Raw genomic sequence first — 22,036 nt, forward strand, 5'->3', positions numbered from 1 at the left:
GGGAATAGATGCTGAATATCAAATGCATTCATAGCCATTCTTTCTAGCTACCCATAGAACCACCACAGAACACAGCTGGCTATTTTTAAGTTGTAAAAAAAAAAAGTGGTGGAACAGTGACAAGTCTCTCATATGCTTTGCTTTCATCGTATACGTGCATATATCAGTTATGGGACACCAGAAATATATTACTTATATTTAAAAGCACACAAAATTCTTTAAGAACCAGGCTTTGACTTCTGTATACACGTGTTACTGCAATATTAAAAATATCTTGCAAAGATTTCCACCGTACATTCCACATGCATAAGACCTCAAAGATAAGCACAGCAATCACCCTTGGAAATCAGAGAACACTTTTTCCCCTACTCTGTGTAAGAAAGTTAGCTGGATAGTCCTGCATCCAGTTATATCATAAGACAAAGCTAACAATGTACTTTCTGACATTTGAGGCAGTAGGCGTGTCATGACAAGGCAGCCCAGGGCCTCTGGGGCAGCAGAGAAACACACATCTCTATGTAATTACCACAGCACAATCATGTCTACAAGTACACACTTCCAAAAGAAATGTATTTCTTGCAAGCACCATTTCAGATGATTGGGTAGAAGTTTGAAGCCAGTTAGTAAGACTACGGAAGTGGCCTTTTATACCTTTAAGTTGAAATATTTTCTCCTTCACGTCTTCCTTGGGTGGAGCAGGAGGAGGAGCCGGGGGCCTCGGTTTGAGTTTTGGTTTCTCAATAACCTTCTTTTCAGGCTCAGGTTCTTGAAAGAGTATTTCAGGAGTGTTAGTAGGGATTTTAAATGAGAAATCTAAATACATATGTAAGAAGTAAAAAGTTTGATTTTTTAAGATCAGTTTTCAACCTAAAACAAAAAACACTAGAACACAGAGAATGAGAAATGTAGCAAAGACACTACAACAAAAGAAGCACCCAGACAAGGCACGTTTGACGTGAGAAAAACACTACGAATTACATGGAAACATAAGGATGACATGCACATTTCAAACAAAGAATATCTTAAAGACAGATGCAAAGAGACCCACTATACAGGAAGAATAACACAGACCATACAAATTTCAAGATGAAGAATGCTTTTATATGATAGTAAAGATTGAAGTCCAATTAACTGAATACCTTGTACAGTTATTTCTTCTGGCTGTGGTTCCGGTTCAGGCTCTTTTGGCTCAATATACTTTTCAATTTCACGTTCTTTAAACAAGGTTGACAAAGGATATAAGATTGTAATGTAAAGTTCTTCATAAAGACTCATACAAACTTCACATGGATACAAAGATTACAGTCACTCAAACAAAAACAATTTACACAAATCCACTTGGATAAAAAAGGTAAGATTTCCATTTTCTTACAATAGAGCTTTCTATTAAAAACTAGCTTATTCAATGTATGTTGGCAAATAAGATGACTTTTAACATTTGACATTGGGTAACCATTTAAGGAACCAATGCAATTATTCCATTCTGGCCTCAGTAAACAGTACCTTTTGGAATTTACAATTAGCATCAAGAATAATCAAAGATTCTAGTTATAAAAAATTCTAGGTATTCGAAAAATAAAGCAGTCAAACATTGCGTTGGAATGGTTTAATGTGTAATTTCAAGAATACTTTCGTATTTTTAAAAGGCGTTTTCAAGAAATTCTAAAAATTTATGTTTATGTTTATAGAAATACCTTCAACAGGGGGGGTCTCTTTTCTACCAATGGTTATGGATGCTTTTTCTTCATATATTATTTCCTCAGGAGCCTCTTCAACTTAAAAAACATAGTATTTTATGTTAGACTATATTCAAAATAGCAGTTGCAACTGCTACATTGCAACATATCAAAGCAGTACACTATAACTTGTTATCCAGATGACCCCAAAATATCGAAACATAAAACAGACAACAGATAAACACCTAAGACTGATCTACAGTCGAGGCAATTGTTGCCTTTCCAAGATTTGCAGAGCAGGTGTGTACCTTGTGCAGGTGGAGCTTCTGGCTCTTCAGGGATAAGAACAGACACTTTCTCTTCTGGGACAATTTCCTCAGGTACTTCAGGCTCTTTAAAGATATTGATTTTGTTTACTATTATGATTTTAAAAGATGTGCAAGATTTTGCAAAGAGCAGGCAAAGCAAACAAGGGAAAGAGCTTCATTTTGTAAGACTTCATGGGGAATATGGCTTCTGAGATAAAGCACTCTTTTGGTCCTCCTAATTTTATAAATGAATCTTCTCAGCCTTTTTCCTTTGCTTCTTTTCTTCTAGGTACCCCTTAAGTGTAGGTGTTACCCACTGGTCTCACTTTGATACTCTTCTCTATTTGCACTGCATTCTCGAGAATTCACTCCTATACTCTCAATACTCATTTCCATGTTGATGACTTCCAGATCTACATCTCTAGCCCTGATCTCCTTCCTAAACTCCAGGTGTGCAATCCCAACCACGGTACTTGAGAAACGAAAAACATATTCACCATCTTCCCTCTAATATCAGTTTAGGAAGCCAAATGCACCATTTTCTTGTATTTCTAGTGTCAATCCTCAGAATCATTTTGGGCTCCTCTATTTCTCTAACTGCTTTGGTAATGGTCAGACACCAAGTCCTATCAACTCGGTATCCATCTCTCTCAAATCTAATCCCCTTTTTCCATTTCTACCAGCATTGATCTAGTCCAACTCTCAGTGATGTTAAATAATTGCAGTGGCTCTTTACTAGTATCCCTGTCTTGTAATAGCTTGAACCTGCTGCAAGCTCTCTAAAGCACAATTTTTATCAACTTACATACTTGCTTCTAAACCTTTGAAGCCTCCTATTGCCTAAACAATAAAGTTCAAACCTTATAGTGCCATGAAAATAACTCCATATTATGACCCCCATCTTTAAATCCAGCCTTATCTTTCAAGATCCATGCCTAAATTAGACATGTTTGACAGTTCCTGAGCATACTAGACTCTTCTACCTCTGTGCCTTTGGATATGCTCTTTCCTTTGCCTAGGACACCATTTTCTCAATTTCTACATGTAAAAATCTATCAAAATTCTACCTGTTCCATACAGCCTTCCCTTACGCATCTACCTGAAAAGAATTTTCTCTTGCACAGTATTTCGGTAGCCCTTTGTACTCACTTTGTAGGAGTGATTACCTCCTGCCTGTTTTAGAGTTGTGCTATACGTGTCTTTCGCTACTCTCATCATATTTAAGTTTCTTGAGGACAGGATCAGGTCATTTATCTTTTCTAACACATTATCTTATTAATGGTAAACACTCAACAAAACACGCTGAATCGAGTTGTTCTACACACCAAATGAGAGAAGGTCCTTTTCTACCACGTGTAACAACGTACAACTATATCACGGCACAACGGAACCTCGCTCATTTTTTCTCTTGCTTGCCTGTCTCATTTTATCTTTTTCAGCCCTCACTAATTCCTCTTCTTTCCTCTTCCTGTGTAATATGGTTTTGCATAAACTCCTACACAATGTTTTTTTTCTCTAGGAACTATTATTAAAATACTCAGATAACAGTCAGAGAAGCATTATTTTTTCTTCATGGTAGGTACCTTTTTCTGGAAGGACTTCTGGCTTTTTGGTAACAGGTACGGGTTCTTTCTTTACTGGAACCAGTTTCTTGGGCATCTCAGGCACTTTGAAGATATTAGTTTTATTTTTAGAAGAGAATTTTAAAGCATTTAAAAATGTTATGAGTAAAAGTTCTATAATTGTTGGGGCAGTGTTAAAATTAATGAAAGCAAATAAGGACATTTTGGTCCCTAGTTATGCAACAACGATGAGGACAACTTATTGGATTCTACTTTAAGATATTAGAGTACTTTTTTTTTTTTTATAATGTCTGTGCTGACATGAATACCTTCAGCTGCTGGAGCTTCTGGCTTCTTAACAGTTGGGGCCTTCTTCACTGGGACAACTTTCTTTGGCATCACAGGTACTTTAAAGATATTAGTAGCATTTAATATATTGCAAAATATAATATATACAGATTAATTTTACACATTTGTTCAACAGTATAACACAGAGATAACAGTTAATAAACACGTAATACAGCACAGCACATTATAAGGAAAGAGTGTAGAATTTTAGACCGTACACAAAAATGAAGTAAATATTTATTTCACTGTAAGTACCTTTAGGAGGTGGAGCTTCTGGTTTTTTGATGACAGGGACTTTCTTTTCTAGGACAATCTTCGGCTCTTCAGGCGCTTGAAAGATAGGAACTTCTTTTAGGGTTAGATGATCACAACGAAAAGTTTAATGCAAATGAATGAATCAAAAAAGATCTCATGTGTTTCTCCGATATGTACATTGTAAAATTCTGTAGGACCAAAATTTTATGTGTGCAAGTAACTTTTGTTCTTGCCAATGAAATCAAATTTCAAGCAGTGGGATAAAGGACTGACATTTTGTCTTATAAAAAACCAAGTAATTGTATTTTTCTAGACAGTGGATTCTGCCTTGTACCTGCTGGTGGAGGGGCTTCTGGTTCCTCCTCTTCTGCAACAGGAATTGGTTCTTTCTCTTCAGGAACAATTTCCTCAGGTTCTTTCTCTTCAGGAACAATTTCCTCTGGTTCTTTCTCTTCAGGAACAATTTCCTCAGGTTCTTTCTCTTCAGGAACAATTTCCTCAGGTTCTTTCTCTTCAGGAACAATTTCCTCAGGTTCTTCATATACTTTAAAGATATTAGTTAATTTCATTTCAGTGTTTGGAACAATATTCTAAAACACACAAAACACCAAACACAATAAATCTGAATCTTTATTTTTCCCTTCGTTTCAATTAATATCTTCCCTTATTTTTGTTACAGTGAGATTTTTCTTATTTGTACTTAAGTTATATTTCTATTGATTTGAATGCTTGGAAAGTCCTTTTTGTGTTTAATATAATTTACACTCATTAGCTCTTCTGTCTTAATTTCTATGTACATTTTTGTAAATTTATTTCTGTTGGTGTGGTTGAGAACATACACAGCTGAACATACATCAATTCAATAATTTCTACATGTACAGTTCACTGACATTGATTACATTATTCAAACTGTGTAACCATTCTCGCCTTCCTTTTCCAAATTGTTCCTCCCCCATTAACATAAACTCACTGCCCCCTAATTCTCCCATCTAATCTTTTGAGCTGCTGTTGTCAATTTGTCTATATACATTTGAGAAGCCACGTTTAATATAGCTTACTGTGCCTTATGTAAAGGAGCCCTGGTGGCGCAGTGGTTAAAGTGATTGACTGCTAACCAAAAAGTCAGCAGTTTGAAACCACCAGTGGGTCCACAGAAGAAAGATGTGACAGTCTGCTTCCGTAGAGATTTACAGCCTTGGAAACTCTATGGAGTTGCTGTGAGTTGGACCTGACTCGACGGCAGTGGGTTTTGGTTTGACTGCCCTATGTAGATATTCTTGACTGATAACCCAAAAGAGATTTGGGATTGGAGCCAATTAAGAATGTTCAGGTAAGACAAAGAATTAAAGGATGGAAAAATGACCACAAGATAATGAACTAGAAAGGAATAGGAACAAAGCTGAAATTAGAAATAGTCACAAGTGGCAAGCTCATTAATGGTCTTATGTGTACCTTCTGGAGGAGGTGGCTCCACTTTCTTGGGAACAGGAACAGCTGGTTTCTCTTCTAAGACAGGCTTCTTTGGCACCTCTGGCACTTTAAAGATATTAGTTAATTTTACTTCTTGGTAGTTGAGAAATACATGAAATTTATACCACATCTAGTTCATATCTTAAGTAACCCAGGGAACAGATCAAAGAACAAAATTCACAACGAAGTCAGTGATCTATCCTTGGGCGAACACAGCGGTGGGGGGGAGGTGCAGAATGTAGCCCATGAAGAATAACCAAACCATGTTATTGGCTCTTCCAGTACCCATAAGAAAGCATCAGTTTTTTTTTAATCAACGATATTATTTAAAACATTTAAACCCTAAAAATCCAGAATGGCAGTTTTGTCGTTGTGAATATAAGAGGATTGGTTAACAAAGGGTTTCCTATAATGGGCGACTTTTGAGACCAAGAGTGAGTGAGTGTCTGCAGAGTCTCATTAGTGACATGTACCTTTTGCTGGTGGGGCTTCCGGTTTTTTGGGAACGGCTACTTTCTTTTCCGGAACAACTTCTTTTGGCACTTCAGGCACTTTAAAGATATTAGTATTTTAACATTATGACGATTACGGGTAAACACCCATCACATTTATAAGAACAGAACACGTTTTCAGATTTGGAGGCAGCTTCCGCCTCCATCGAATGGGGGACAGCTACAGGTACCTTTAGCAGGTGGGACTTCTGCTTTTTTGGGAGCCACAGGAGGCACTTTCTTTTCAGGAACAACTTTCTTGGGCGCCTCAGGCACTTTAAAAGATATTAATAGTGTTTAAGCCCATTGTATCAATAATATAGGGAAACCGTGAAGTAGCACAGTAGAACATAACATCTTAAAGACACACGTTTTTCTGTAGGACGTTAGTAACAGCAAGAAATACCTTTCACTGGTGGTGGTTCAGGTTTTTTGGCAATGACAGCAGGTGGTTTCTTTTCTGGGACAGGTTTCTTAGGTGGCTCTATCACTAAAGGTATTAGAATTTATGTTTTAGAAGCGGTGGAAATGAGTGAGAAACATTAAGAAAGCTCTCAATGCCCAGAATTTTCAAAGCAAGAGAGTGAACAACTGGCTAAGGGATCCTAGCAGCATCGGCCAAGTACCTTTTGCAGGAGCAGGGGGCTCTGGTTCTTCAACAACTTCAGCTGGAGGTTCTTCCACGAGAATTTCCTCAGGCTCCTCATACACTTTAAAGACACAAGCTCATTTTAATGCTAGAATTGACTAAAGCACATGAAATATTTCATAAAAGATTTTTACAACACTGAGTAATTTATTTTTTCAAATACTAATTTAGATAATTTCTTTATTACCTGGAGGGGGCGGACTTTCTGGTTTGGGGGGGATCACTTCAGGAACTTTCTTTTCAGGGACTGTGACCTTTGGCACCTCGGGTACTTAAAAGATATTAGTATTTTTGTGATTAGACAGAATAAAGGCAAATGGACGGTATCAACACAGCGATGTGGGGGTGACTACCTTTAGCAGGTGGGGCTTCTGGCTTTTTAGGAGGTGCCACGGGCACTTTCTTTTCAGGGACCACTTCCTTGGGAGCCTCGGGCACTTAAAAGATATCAGTAAAATCACATTTAGAGTTATGAAGAAAACAAGAGAATATTTTCCAGAGCAGAAGAATTACATCTTTTAAGCCTAAGGTCAGAGGCAAATACCTTTAGCAGGTGGGGCTTCCGGTTTTTTAGGAGGTGCCACAGGTACTTTCTTTTCAGGGACCACTTCTTTGGGAGCCTCAGGCACTTAAAAGATATTAGTAAATCACATTTAGGAGCTATGAAAACCACAGGAACAAAATAATTTTCAAAAGCAGAAGAATTACATCTTTTAAGCCTAATGTCAGAGACAAATACCTTTAGCAGGTGGGGCTTCTGGCTTTTTAGGAGGTGCCACGGGTACTTTCTTTTCAGGGACCACTTCTTTGGGAGCCTCAGGCACTTAAAAGATATTAGTAAATCACATTTAGGAGCTATGAAAACCACAGGAACAAAATAATTTTCAAAAGCAGAAGAATTACATCTTTTAAGCCTAATGTCAGAGACAAATACCTTTAGCAGGTGGGGCTTCTGGCTTTTTAGGAGGTGCCACAGGTACTTTCTTTTCAGGGACCACTTCTTTGGGAGCCTCAGGCACTTAAAAGATATTAGTAAATCACATTTAGGAGCTATGAAAACCACAGGAACAAAATAATTTTCAAAAGCAGAAGAATTACATCTTTTAAGCCTAATGTCAGAGACAAATACCTTTAGCAGGTGGGGCTTCTGGCTTTTTAGGAGGTGCCACAGGCACTTCCTTTTCAGGGATCACTTCTTCAGGAGCCTCAGGTACTTCAAAAGATATTAGTAAATCACATTTAGGATTTATGAAGACATGAGAACAAAATAGTTTCCAGAGCAGAAGAACTACATCTTTTTAAGCGTAAGGTCAGTGACAGATACCTTCAGCAGGTGGGGCTTCTGGCTTTTTAGGAGGTGCCACGGGCACTTTCTTTTCAGGGACCACTTCTTTGGGAGCCTCAGGCACTTAAAAGATATTAGTAAGTCACATTTAGGATTTATGAAAACATGAGAAGAAAATATTTTCTAGAGCAGAAGAATTATATGTTTTAAGCCTAAGATCAGTGACAGATACCTTTAACAGGTGGGGCTTCTGGCTTTTTAGGAGGTGCCATGGGCACTTTCTTTTCAGGGACCACTTCCTTGGGAGCCTCGGGTACTTAAAAGATATCAGTAAAATCACATTTAGGATTTATGAAGACCATAAGAGCAAAATATTTTCCAGAGCAGAAGAACTACATCTTTTTAAGCCTAAGGTCAGTGACAGATACCTTCAGCAGGTGGGGCCTCTGGCTTTTTAGGAGGCGCCACGGGCGCTTTCTTTTCAGGGATCACTTCTTTGGGAGCCTTGGGCACTTAAAAGATATCAGTAAAATCCCATTTAGGAGTTATGAAGAAAACAAGAAAATACTTTCAAGAGCAGAAGAATTACATCTTTTAAGCCTAAGGTCAGTGACAAATACCTTTAGCAGGTGGGGCTTCTGGCTTTTTAGGAGGTGCCACAGGCACTTTCTTTTCAGGAACCACTTCTTCGGGAGCCTCAGGTACTTTAAAAGATATTAGTAAAATCACATTTAGGATTTATAAAGACGAGAACAAAATATTTTCCAGAGGAGAAGAATTACATCTTTTAAGCCTAAGGTCAGTGACAGATACCTTCAGCAGGTGGGGCTTCTGGCTTTTTAGGAGGTGCCACGGGCACTTTCTTTTCAGGGACCACTTCTTTGGGAGCCTCAGGCACTTAAAAGATATTAGTAAAATCACATTTAGGAGTTATGAAAACCACAGAAACAAAATAATTTTCAAGAGAAGAATTACATCTTTTAACCCTAAGATCAGTGACAGATACCTTTAGCAGGTGGGGCTTCTGGCTTTTTAGGAGGTGCCACAGGCACTTCCTTTTCAGGGACCACTTCTTCAGGAGCCTCAGGCACTTTAAAAGATATTAGTAAATTACATTTATGAGCTATGAAGACATAAGAACAAAATATTTTCCAGAGCAGAAGAATTATATCTTTTTAAGCCTAAGATCAGTGACAGATACCTTCAGCAGGTGGGGCTTCTGGCTTTTTAGGAGGTGCCACGGGCACTTTCTTTTCAGGGACCATTTCTTTGGGAGCCTCAGGCACTTAAAAGATATTAGTAAATTACATTTAGGAGTTATGAAAACCACAGGAACAAAATAAGTTTCAAGAGAAGAATTGTATCTTTTAAGCCTAAGATCAGAGGCAAATACCTTTAGCAGGTGGGGCTTCTGGCTTTTTAGGAGGTGCCATGGGCACTTTCTTTTCAGGGACCACTTCTTTGGGAGCCTCAGGCACTTAAAAGATATTAGTAAATTACACTTAGGAGTTATGAAGACGTAAGAACAAAATATTTTCCAGAGCAGAAGAATTACATCTTTTAAGCCTAATGTCAGAGGCAAATACCTTTAGCAGGTGGGGCTTCTGGCTTTTTAGGAGGTGCCACAGGTACTTTCTTTTCAGGGACCACTTCTTTGGGAGCCTCAGGCACTTAAAAGATATTAGTAAATCATATTTAGGAGCTATGAAGACATAAGAACAAAATATTTTCCAGAGCAGAAGAATTACATCTTTTAAGCCTAAGATTTGTGACAGATACCTTTAGCAGGTGGGGCTTCTGGCTTTTTAGGAGGTGCCACAGGTACTTTCTTTTCAGGGATCACTTCTTCAGGAGCCTCAGGTACTTAAAAGATATTAGTAAATCACATTTAGGAGTTATGGAGCAATGAGAACAAAATATTTTCAAGAGGAGAAGAGTTATATCTTCTTAAGCGTAAGGTCAGTGACAGATACCTTCAGCAGGTGAGGCTTCTGGCTTTTCAGGAGGTGCCTCTGGTACTTTCTTTTCAGGGATAACCTCTTTGGGAGCCTTAGGCACTTAAAAGATATTAGTAAAATTACATTTAGGAGTTATGAAGACTATGAAAGGAAAATATTTTCAAGAAGGAAAGAGTCATATCTTCTTATTCCTAAGGCCAGCGGCAGATACCTTTAACAGGTGGGGCTTCTGGCTTTTTAGGAGGCTCCACTGGTACTTTCTTTTCAGGAACAATTTCTTGAGGAACTTCAGGCACTTAAAAGATATTAGTAGTTTCACACTTATATCAATCAAGAACAATGGAATAAAATTGTTTCCAAGAGCAGAAGAGAGATTTCTTCAGCACAGGGGTGACAAGCATCTTTAACTGGGCGGGGGGTGTGGGGGCAGGGAGGCTTCTGGTTTTTTGGGCAGTGCCTTGGGAATTTTCTCTTCTGGGACAATTTCTTGAGGAGCTTCAATCACTTAAAATATGTTAGTAGTTTTATACTTAAGTTAATGAAGAACGATGGACTAAAATTGTTTTCAATAGCAAAAGAGAGAATTCTTCTGCGGAACGAGGTCAGAGCTAACAGGTACCTGTAACCATGGGGGCTTCTGGTGTTTTGCGTGGTGCCTTGGGAATTTTCTTTTCTGGGACAACTTCTTGAGGAGCTTCAGGCACTTGAAAGATATTAGTAGTTTTACACTTAGATTAATGAAGAGCAGTGAACTAAAATTGTTTTCAAGAGTGGAAGAGATATTTCTGCTGCAGAATAATAAGGTTGGGCTTACATGTACCTGTAAGTGGTGGAGCTTCTGGTGTTTTGGGTGGTGCCTTGAGAATTTTCTTTTCGGGGACTTCCTGAGGAGCTTCAAGCACTTGAAAGATATTAGTATTTGTATAATTTATGAATAGCGAAGGCATATGTTACAATGATTGTTAAGAGTACAAGACAATATTTTTTCCCCTTAGTGGAGCAGTGGGAATAAATACCTTTAGCATGTGGGGCTTCTGGTTTTTTGGGCACAGCCACAGACACTTTCTTTTCAGGTATAACTTCTTTTGGAGCTGGAGGAACTTCAAAGATATTAGTTTCTTTTAGTTAGAAGCTTTAAAGGGGGAATACTGACGACACATTTACCCAAGCAAGTACAATTTGCAAGACTGACAGGCACATCTACACACCCTTTCCCCAGCTCGCTGCACCAGGTGACCAGTAACAAATAAGGATAAATACCTTTAGCGGGTGGAGCTTCTGGCCTTTTAGAAGGAGTCACTGGTACTTTCTCTTCCAGGATAGCTTCCTCCGGTGGGGCTTCAGGCACTTGAAAGATATTAGTATTTTGTGTTTAGAAGGTAGAAATAAATCATGATAATACCATATAATCATACACCAGTATCTTTCAGATAGTTACAGACATTTGTTGCCTTTATAATTAGATCACCTTTGAGTCTGAGTCGTGGGATTTTCATTTATCATTTTCTAGTTAAAATAGCAGTTACTTTTTCCCTAGTTTACATAGCTTTGACCTTACCTGCAGGGGGCGGACTTTCCGGTTTGGGGGGGATCACTTCAGGCACCTTCTTTTCTGGGACAGCTGCCTTTAGCACCTCGGGTACTTTAAAGATATTAGTATTTTTGTGGTTAGATAGAGTAAAGACAAATGGACGGTATCAGACACAGTAACGTGGGGGTGACTACCTTCGGCTGGTGGGGCTTCTGGCTTTTTAGGAGGTGCCACGGGCACTTTCTTTTCAGGGACCACTTCTTTGGGAGCCTCGGGTACTTAAAAGATATTAGTAAAATCATTTAGGAATTACGAAAACCACAAGAACAAAGTTATGTTCAAGAGCAGAAGAATTTTATCTTTTTAAACCTAAAGTCAGCGACAGATACCTTTAACAAGTGGAGCTTCCGGCTTTTTAGGAGGTGCCACAGGCACTTTCTTTTCAGGGACCACTTTTTTGGGAGCCTCGGGTACTTAAAAGATATTAGTAAAATCGCATTTAGGAGTTATGACGACCACAAGAACAAAATAAAATCAAGAGCAGAAGAATTGTATCTTTTTAAGCTTAAGGTCAGCGACAGATACCTTTAGCAGGTGGGGCTTCCGGTTTTTTAGGAGGTGCCACAGGCACTTTCTTTTCAGGGACCACTTCTTTGGGAGCCTTGGGTACTTAAAAGATATTAGTAAAATCACATTTAAGAGTTATGAAGACCACAAGAACCAAACATTTTCAAGAATAGAAGAGTTGTATCTTCTTAAGCCTAAGATCAGTGGCAGATACCTTCAACAGGTGGGACTTCTGGCTTTTTAGGAGACGCTGCAGGTGCTTTCTTTTCAGGGATAACTTCTTTGGGAACCTCAGACACTAAAGATATTAGTATTTTTACATTTAGAAATCATGAAGACCACTAGATACACTGAAACATTTTTAAGATAAAGAGCCATTTTTTTCTTGAGCCTGAGATCAGTGGTAACAAGTACCTGTAACAGGTGGAGCTTCTGGCTTGGGGGGAGGAGCTTCTGGTACTTTCTTTTTGATGGGCACTTCTTTCTGAGCTTCAGGCACTTTCAAGATATTAGTAAATTTTACATTGGAAATTACAGGGTCAACAGACACATGGATCACATTTACAAATCCAAGGAATTTTCAAAGCTAGAAAGGTGGTTCTTTCTTTCTCCCTACCTCCCTACCCCAGGTGAAGGGACCATTTAGAATGTACCTTTGACAGGCACAACTTCAGGCTTTCGGGGAGGATACACTTTCTTTTCAGGGACAACTTCTTTGGGAGCTTCAGGCACTTCAAAGATATAAATATTTTTTTTACATTTAGGAGTTACAAGAATTAGTACAGACAGGAAACATATACACAAGAAGAGACATTTTCCCAACCCTCCAAACTTCCAGCACTGGATACCTTCATCAGGTGGGACTTCAGGCTGTCGGTAAGTAATCACATGCGTTTTCTTTTCAGGGACAATTTCTTGGGGAGCTTCGGGCACTTCAAGAAATTAGTATTTTTACATTTAATGTTACGAAGATTACTAGGAAGAGCAAAATATTTTCAAGATTACAAGAGCTGTTTCTTCTTAAGGCTGAGGGCATGGTAACTTATACCTTTAACTGATGGAGGTTCTCTTTTCTTGGAAGGAACTCTCTTTGCAGGAACAATTTCTTGAGGAGCTTCAGGCACTTTAAAGATATTAGTATTTCACATTTAATGGTTAAAATTATTAATGAAAACAGTAACCACAATAAGTTAGCAAATGTAGTTTCCTAGAAGCCTGTTCTCTTTCCCTCTATTCTCCCTATGTCCCACCAATCAACTAAGTAAATCTAAAGGGGTTACTCACTCTTCTCCAGTACCTAGCAGAGTTCCTGTGACACTACAGACCTTTCTTATTGAGAACTTCCTGAGCCAATACTTTTGGTAGGAGCTATTTATGTTTCGGCGGGGAATAGCCACAAACGTTTTCTTTTTAGAGGAACTTCTTGTGGAGCTTCGGGTGCTTTAAAGATATTAGTATGTTTACATTTAGGAGCTATAAAGAGTGTTAGGAAAAACATAATTTTAAGATTGGAAGACAGTTATTTCTTCAGCATCTGTTCAAAGGTGACATGCACCTTTCATAGTCAGAGGTTCTGGCTCTTTAGGAACATCTTCCGGTACTTTCATTTTAGGAGTAACTTCTTTCATAGTTTCTGTGCTTTGAAGATATTAGTATTATATTTAGAAGTTAAAAGGATCAGTAGAGACATTAATCACATTAACTGAACCAAAGTAATTTTTATGGCTATAAGGCTTCAAGAATTTGATGAGGGATGAGATCTTGAGGAGAGGAACAAAATCTTATGTGTCTTCGTTTGTTATTCCCCAGCTCCCTAGCATCTTGCATATAATAGACACTTACTAAATGCTATTAAATGAATGAAGGATGGAATGATAGAATGAGTGAGACCTTCAGTGGGTAATGTTTCAGGGGGAGCAACCATGGATGTTTCCTTTTCTGAGACAACTGCTTGAGGTGATTCACTTTAAAGATATTAATACATTGTACTTTGGAGTTATGAAGAACATTTAAAATTTTCAATCATTAACTCCACATACAGTAATGCTCTGGACGGGAAGACACCCCTCTCCACAATCTGATTAGTAACAGTATGAATGCTTGATTATCGGGGCTGGTTTCTTGGTCACCTCTGGCACTATCAATATTATTGTCGTGTGCTGTCAAGCTGATTCCGACTCACAGAGACCCTACATAACAGAGTAGAACTGCCCCGTAGGGTTTCCTAGGCTGTAATCTTTATAGGAGCAGACTGCCAGGTCTTTTCTCCAGGGGAGCTACTGGGTAGGTTTCGACAACAGCTGAGTGCTTAACCATTGCATCACCAGGGCTCCTTGCTATCAATATTAATAATGCTATTTCTTGGAATGGTAGATGTATAGAAAATTAGATTATGGAAAAATAGCTTTTAAGTAAAAAAAAAAAAATGGATTCTTCATAATTAATGATATACCTTTAGCTTTTAGTTTGAGGAGAACCAAACAGCTTCTTTCTTATTTGGGTTGCCTTCTCTTTGTACCCTCAGGCAAATTAAAAAGGTAAATGTTTTTGAAGTTTGGAGAGAGGAGAATAACCAAATAATTCTAAATTGAGAAAACGGTGTCAAAGTGTTCAGATATTCTTTAAATTACAGATTATCATGGGTATTTATGAAGAAATTGTTATTCGGGATGTTTTTAAACTTTTATCTTTTGATTTACTTAAAAAAATCAAAAGAGAAAAATGTATGACTTTATAAAAATAAAAGATAGACTCTAAGAGAAGCAAATAAGTGTTTAGGTCAGAGTTTCATCTTTACCTGGAATTAGGCTCTCAGACGGGTGGATGTGGTAGAAATAATATTACAAGTGGAACAGCTCCACACTGAATCATATTCAGCTAAAATCATTTAAGTCTTATGGAAAATCAGTTATTTCAAATTCATATGTTTGTTTCTAACAGTAAATTTAATATAAAAGTAATCCCTACAAGCTGATATATCTTGAAATTTAAATCCCACGGAGAGCTGAATTACAGACGTGCAGTCTATAGCCAGGCACTTTTCATTTGGGGGAACTGATTCCTGCTTTGAGGAGGTGTGTTGATCCAATTCAATCTCATTTCAGGGATGTGGATGTTTATAAGTGGTTTCATGCAGATTTTTTTTTCTGGCTAGTCTGATTTTTATTTTCTAAGTAATTAGTAATCACTCTTTCCTGTTAAAGAATCCACCTGTGTCATATCTACACATAGTGTGTTTGCAGACTTTCCCGGGAGATCACATAGATCAACTTTATAGCCCAAGCATCTTCCATATGTATAAGCTAAAGACTTTTTTCCTCTACTTTTCTCTTGAATGACTTGTAGTGACATGTGTACACCCAGTAGAGTTGCTTTGGGGAAACTGCTTCTCTGAATGACTTCCTTCGTAATTTCTGGAGCTTTAAAGATATTAGTATTTTTACGTGTGTTAAGTGCAACTACAAAAAAAGTTAACTCTAAAAACATGAGATAAGAAAGTTGACTTTCTTCTGGCTTGTACCTTTTGCTGGTGGTGATTTTCTTCTTTTAGCAACTGGAACTTGTTCTTCTGAAACCTCTTCCTTGGTGACTTCAAACTCTTTAAAGATATTAGTATTTTGTAATTGAGAAGAGGCAAAGACATGACATATTAAAAAGATAGGACATGAACAGATATTGTGACTTTAAAATAGAAATTTAGTTTTTTGTTAAAATAGTTTATTTATCTTTGTACATTATGTGAGTGGGACTTGACTTTTTGGGGGCAAGTTGTAGAGAGTTCCTCGTTTTGCCTGTATCCGACAAAACCCATTGCCGTCGAGTCGATTCTGACATATAGCAACCCTATAGGACAGAGTAGAACTGCCCCAGAGTTTCCAAGTTGTGCCTGGTGGATTTGAACTGTTGATGTTTTTGTTAGCAGCCATAGTACTTAACTACTATGCCACCAGGGTTTCCCTTGCCTAAAGGATCTTTAAAGATATTAGTATTTTCACATTAGAAATTGTGAGGATGTACATAAAACATATTCGTAAACTGAAGAAGAAAAAATTTCGTCTTTAGATTTTCATGACTAGAAGTATACCTTCAGTTGGAAGATGCTCTGGAATTTCAGGAAGAGCTTCAGGTACCTCTACCTCAGGAAGAGCTTCAGGTACCTCTACCTCAGGAAGAGCTTCAGGTACCTCTACCTCAGGAAGAGCTTCAGGTACCTCTACCTCAGGAAGAGCTTCAGGTACCTTTACCTCAGGAAGAGCTTCTCTGGTTGCATCAGGCTCTTAAAAGATATTAGTAGGTTTACACTTACAGGTTATAAACATAATAAATTATATGACATGCAATTTTTGAGCCTTGAAGCCAAAGATATGCACCCAAGTTTGGTGTAACTGAAATGTACCTTTAATTGATGGTGTTTCTTTCTTTTTAGGAATAGTCACGTATATTTTCTCTTCTGGAACAACTTTCTTGGGTGGTTCGGGCACTTAAAAGATATGAGTATAGTTATGTTTATAAATGGCGAAGAGAAATATTGAGCTTTTAAAATGAGCCAAAAAAGATTTTCTTCATACTGGATCACTGGTGTTATGTACCTTTTGCTAGTCTGAGTTTTGTCTTTTTAGGATGAGTCACAAGCACTTTTTCTTCTGGGGCTGATTCTTCAGGTGTTTCATAAACTTTAAAGATATTAGTATTTGTACAATTAGGATAGTATTAAGAAATATTTAATACAGAATACACATAACACACATTCACCAAAATTTACAACAATACATAGACACAAATTAGTGACAAGAACACTGACAAAGAATAAACTTTATTCCCATTTTTTTGATACAGGACTCTAAGCATTTCTTTATGATCACAATAATAAAATTGAGGAATCTACTGGCTAGGAACTACATTAATACTTCCATTTTTTCTATAGAAAGTATTGGTAAAATTGTCCGATTACTACTATTTTTAAAAATGATTTTGTACATAAAGAACAGGGTAGGTGTTGAGTTGAACACTGAGAAATCTCCTCCTATGTTTGATCTCTGGAAAATTCACTTAAGTCCTTTCCTCTTTTAGGAGCCTAGTTATCTCATATTTTCAAAGCCACATCTAATTAATAGCTTCTTAGCTTAATATGAATGTGAAAAACATTTAGGGATTGAAAGTAGAGAAAAAATTTGGAATAAATATTTGGAAAATAAGGTAAATGAAGAAAATAAAAAATTTATTTATTTTTTTTATAGAAAGGTTTTTTTTTTTTATATATATATATAGAAAGGAAAACTGGCTGATAACAATCATCAAGCTCAAGTATAAAAAGGGTATTATTCAGGGTATTCAAAGGAGAGAGTGACCATATGCTTTTTTCTCAGCTAGTATAAAATGTTGACAAAAAGTTGAGTTTAAACAGATGAGGAAATATTAAGATTAAAAACAAATGGAAGAATATCTTACGAGATTTTTACTATTTAGATTATACAATATTGAATTTATTTAATCATAAATTTCACACAAAAGCAATAAAATGGCTTGAGAATTCTTTTGAGGTTTTAATGGCATGTAAATCTATAATGGACAGCATTGCCAAAGTGTTTCCAACAACTGTTGCAAATAATAATAAATAATAATGTCAGAGAATTTTGATTTCCCAAAATCAGTTGAAATATTATTATGAAGTTAAGTAAGTTACCACATTGTCTGAGGAAATAACCTGCTTCAAAGCTGAAGACCTCTGCACGTAGAACAGGTTAGGAAAATGACAAATGACTTGTCTGAAGCTAATAGTCACAGAAATTATTTAATGAGAGCTAATTATTTTTGCTATGTTAGGCTTTTATAAGATATTACTATATTTACTTTTATAAACCATGAAGACAAATACAGTGAATTAAGAACACAATGAAACCAGAGGGAACCACCAGTTTTTCTACACTCACTGTATATCTCTGTGTCTTCAGAAAGAACTATAGGTGATTTTTCTTCTTGAATAGTTTTCTTAGGTACCTCAGGAACTTTAAAGATATTAGTATATTGTTATAAAGAAAAATATAAAATATTAAGAATATAAACAAAATATAAGGATTTAACACCACACACACTCACTTTAAACCATGAATAACTAAACAAAGTGTTATCTCATGTTGTGATTAGTATCAGTGTATACCTTTGGCTGGTGGAACTTCGGGCTTTTTAGGAAGAGCTTCACGAACTTTTTCTTCTGGAACAATCTTCTTGGGTACTTCAGGCACTTTAAAGATATTGGTTTGTCTTATTTTTAAGAACATAATAATTGGGTAAAAAATATCAAGAGAAAAAGGGACATCTAACAAGAAGAAAAAAAAAAAAGCATGCCAAAAATTCTAAAATTTAATTAACTAAACACACAGTCGATGCATTTTCTTAGATTGCCTTGTTGTTGAGTCCTTGATTTGCTCTTTGGATAGAGTGTCATTTCTGTTGTCATTTGGAAGATGTTTCCAAATAACCAGAACTTCTTGACAATAACTTCCAAAATGAAGTATTTTTAGAAGATGAGGAGCCAATATTTTTATATTAATTATGGAATAAGAAAAAGATTAATACAAACAATAACAATTTTTTAGTTCCATGCCTTTGTTACCAGAGGGTTGCCACAAAAGGGAGGATTATGTTACAGAATATATAGACTATAAATACAAGTTTACATCATTCACAGCCATATTGTAACACTGAGGGGTGAATGATCTCTCTTCTCCACAGTAAGTGAATAAAAAGGGATTTTGGATTAGTGGTGAATCACCAAAGGTAGATACCTTTCACTGGTGGAATTTTGGGTTCTTCGGGAACACGTACTTTTTCTTCTATGACAGTTTTCTTGGGTACCTCAGGTACTTTAAAGATAATAGTAATAATTTCTTTTATTTTTTAACGTTCATAAAAATTTTTAACAAGGACAGCATAAGAGAAACGTAAGCACGGAATAGAACACAGTCACAATATAAAACACAAACATCACTTTGTCAAATACATTCCAGTATTTAAGATAAGTTGAATTTTGATAACAAATAAGACAACAAAAGTCCACGAGGATTTTCCATGTTAGAATGGTAAGAAGTTGACAAGAAAAATTAACAATAAACCATCAGCTGGTGCTATTTCTGCTTCTTTTGGTAGAATAATTGGTGCTTTTTCTTCAGCAATAACTTACTTAAACATTTCAGGGTCTTTAAAAATATAAGTTTGTGTTATTTATTAGATAGTATTTTTTTAATTTCTATTGTGAATTTTAAGAAGGTTACAAAAAATGAACAAAGCCCAGGCATTAAATACATAGTCACTACTTTTTATATTTACTAGGTTAATAAAATTAATGATAAATAGGAAAACATGGGCTTATCAACAAGTACATTAGTGAATTTATAATAAAACAGTACCAAGAAAAATACCTGGGCACAGTATTTGATTGATGGGAATATTTGTTTTGAGTGTTTAAGGTATAACAATAATGACTTTCTTTGTTAGTAAAACTTCCTTTGGACCCTCAGCCACTTTAAAGATATTAGTTTGTTTTAGAAATCCTCAAAATGCAAAACACAGAAGAGAAACATCAAGTAGAATACAAACTTGTAAAGCAACCACGGTGTAACGGTACATAAAGCTAAGGAAGTAATCCCCCCTCTCAAAATACCTTTAGCTGGAGGTTCTTTTCGAGGAACAACTTTAATAGGTGGTTTTTTGGGAGGCACAATTTTCTCAGATATCTCAGGCCCTTCAAAGATATTAGTGTTTTTGATTTAGAATGAACTCTTGAAGTATTATGGAGTACTACTACTAAAGTTAGTATAACGGAGTACTCACAAAATGCTTCATTATTTATACTTTTTGAATTTATGCCACACCTTTTTTTTTTTTTTACAAAAAAGTGTAATTTTGATCTATATTGTCGATTTAATATATATACACTCAGCACAGGCACATACATTTTTTCATATTACATACATATTACTAATTTGTGCAAGATCTGGAGTGATATTGCAGAGAATTTATTGGTGCTCTTATTTATCCTCAGAATATACTAGAATGCAGGTGCTGATATCAACATTTCATTCACTTCCTTAATGTTATTTCTCTAATGAAAATATCATAAAATGTAGGAAGCTTCTGATAGCTAATTATCAGCTGATGAACAGTTGACTGAAATATAATAAAGCAGTGGTTATTTTGCCTGAATATGTAAGTGAAAAGTTTTCTTTTCACTCAACAGATGACACTGGTCAGTTATTTTCCTAACCGTAACAGTCATTTAATATTCCTAGTTGGATTTTAAAAAAAATCTATAAATTCATACAGTGGCTTCCTTACATAAATAGGTAGACATCAAATATTACTATCTTGCCTATGAAAATTACACTTGTCTTTAAAGATTCATAAGCTTTTTCTCCCCCTCTATTCCTAGTTCCCTCTACATGATTCATTTATCAAGTAGTTTAAACTCAGAAGTATTTCATGATTTTATCATGTAGAATAAGTGAGTCTCTAATATTCCAAACTAAATATGAAATATATTTTTAAAAGAAAGAACAAGATATAACAGTTGGTAATATCTGTAGAATTCCCTATACCTTGTGGTGGAGCTTTAGGTTCTTCATATACTTCTACTTCTTCAACCTCTAAGACTTTTATTTCCCTGTGGACTTCCTCAGCTTCGTGTACTTCTTCAACCCTATGTTCTTCTACTTTGATGAATTCTTCTACTTCATGGAACTCTTCTTCTTCAAAATGTTCTTCAACTTCATGGAACTCTTCTTCTCCAAGAAACTCTTCCACTCTTGCTTCTACTTCTAGTCTTTCTTTTACTACTTCCTCTTTGTGGAAGGCAACTGGTATTTTTTCTTCGAAGACAGTTCTCTCTGTAAGAGTATCTATTTTAAGAGATTATTTTTTTACACACACAAGATATAAGTTCAAAATATAAAGAAAAAAAGATCTGAAGAAAGGCTTGTATGCAATAAAAAAAAAAACATGAAAATTAAAGATGTTTTCCAAAAATACCTTTAGTTGGGAGAACAGCTTCTCTTTTAGGCACAGGGACTTTCTTTTCAGGGATTTTCTTTTCTGGGACTTTCTTTTCAGGGATTTTCTTTTCTGGGACTTTCTTTTGTACTTCAGGCACTTTAAAATATAGTTTTAATATTTAGGAGTATGAAGAGCAAGCTTTCATAGACAAAACGACATCAAAATCAATCAAGACAAAGACATGAAACGTAAATGTCTTAATGAAAATTTACAAAGGAAGTTCAAGCTTAAAAAAGACATACCTTTGGCTGGGGGTGCCTCTTTTTTGTGAACAGGAACAGGTACTTTTTCCTCAGGAACTTTCTTTGGCACTTTAAAGATATTAGGTGTTTTAAGTTAGCTGGCAATTCTCAATAATAGACAAAATAAAAAACATCAGAAATATCAACATATCTTTTAACAGAGAATTATAATAATCAAAGTGTCTAAAAAGTCACTGTGTACCACTGGACACCAGTTTTACAGGCAATAGAGATATTCTCCCAAATCACTCATTTGTACTAACCATACCCTTAGGACAAGATATGTTTGCAAAGAACCTGTGCTGTTCTCTTTTTTAAAATAGCAGGGATTACAAATTACTGCTTTTAATTTGATGAAGACTTTTTTTGATGTGATTGCCATCAGAGAGTACTTAAGCCCTGAGGAAGGCCTCATAGTCAGCTGGGCACTATTGCATTTGCCGAAGATATCTACCCAGATAGGGACAGCATAATCTGATTGCTTAAGAACACTGTCTAAAGCACTAACCTAATTACAAAGTAATTAGAAGTAAACATTTTCTAATAACCTTGAATGCTTAGGACACCTATTTTAGAGAGCGTACAGGCTCTCTAAAATAGCTATTATTTAACCATTAGAACAGATTTTCCCTATAAAATAATAAAC

At 36.3% G+C, this 22,036-nt stretch overlaps 1 protein-coding gene across 1 annotated transcript in view; it reads right to left on the reverse strand.

The window, feature by feature from the left end:
* The window catches only part of TTN (titin), a 275,933-nt gene that overhangs the window by 119,298 nt on the left and 134,599 nt on the right, over positions 1 to 22,036 (reverse strand). The window contains exons 149-178 of the mRNA XM_049887553.1: positions 21,391 to 21,459; positions 21,125 to 21,244; positions 20,695 to 20,982; positions 19,761 to 19,841; positions 18,886 to 18,963; positions 18,258 to 18,341; positions 11,263 to 11,349; positions 9,631 to 9,714; positions 9,438 to 9,521; positions 9,246 to 9,329; positions 9,051 to 9,134; positions 8,858 to 8,941; positions 8,665 to 8,748; positions 8,473 to 8,556; positions 8,277 to 8,360; positions 8,084 to 8,167; positions 7,889 to 7,972; positions 7,694 to 7,777; positions 7,499 to 7,582; positions 7,304 to 7,387; positions 7,113 to 7,196; positions 6,947 to 7,030; positions 6,737 to 6,820; positions 6,517 to 6,600; positions 6,302 to 6,385; positions 6,093 to 6,170; positions 5,602 to 5,685; positions 4,484 to 4,693; positions 4,150 to 4,224; positions 652 to 765 (exon numbers count right to left, since the gene is read on the reverse strand). Of these exons, the coding sequence (XP_049743510.1) occupies positions 652 to 765; positions 4,150 to 4,224; positions 4,484 to 4,693; positions 5,602 to 5,685; positions 6,093 to 6,170; positions 6,302 to 6,385; positions 6,517 to 6,600; positions 6,737 to 6,820; positions 6,947 to 7,030; positions 7,113 to 7,196; positions 7,304 to 7,387; positions 7,499 to 7,582; positions 7,694 to 7,777; positions 7,889 to 7,972; positions 8,084 to 8,167; positions 8,277 to 8,360; positions 8,473 to 8,556; positions 8,665 to 8,748; positions 8,858 to 8,941; positions 9,051 to 9,134; positions 9,246 to 9,329; positions 9,438 to 9,521; positions 9,631 to 9,714; positions 11,263 to 11,349; positions 18,258 to 18,341; positions 18,886 to 18,963; positions 19,761 to 19,841; positions 20,695 to 20,982; positions 21,125 to 21,244; positions 21,391 to 21,459 (2,880 nt within the window). The remainder of the gene's footprint in view (positions 1 to 651; positions 766 to 4,149; positions 4,225 to 4,483; positions 4,694 to 5,601; positions 5,686 to 6,092; positions 6,171 to 6,301; positions 6,386 to 6,516; positions 6,601 to 6,736; positions 6,821 to 6,946; positions 7,031 to 7,112; positions 7,197 to 7,303; positions 7,388 to 7,498; positions 7,583 to 7,693; positions 7,778 to 7,888; positions 7,973 to 8,083; positions 8,168 to 8,276; positions 8,361 to 8,472; positions 8,557 to 8,664; positions 8,749 to 8,857; positions 8,942 to 9,050; positions 9,135 to 9,245; positions 9,330 to 9,437; positions 9,522 to 9,630; positions 9,715 to 11,262; positions 11,350 to 18,257; positions 18,342 to 18,885; positions 18,964 to 19,760; positions 19,842 to 20,694; positions 20,983 to 21,124; positions 21,245 to 21,390; positions 21,460 to 22,036) is intronic.

This window comes from Elephas maximus, chromosome 6 (assembly GCF_024166365.1).
Source record: "Elephas maximus indicus isolate mEleMax1 chromosome 6, mEleMax1 primary haplotype, whole genome shotgun sequence".
NCBI classification, from domain to species: domain Eukaryota; kingdom Metazoa; phylum Chordata; class Mammalia; order Proboscidea; family Elephantidae; genus Elephas; species Elephas maximus.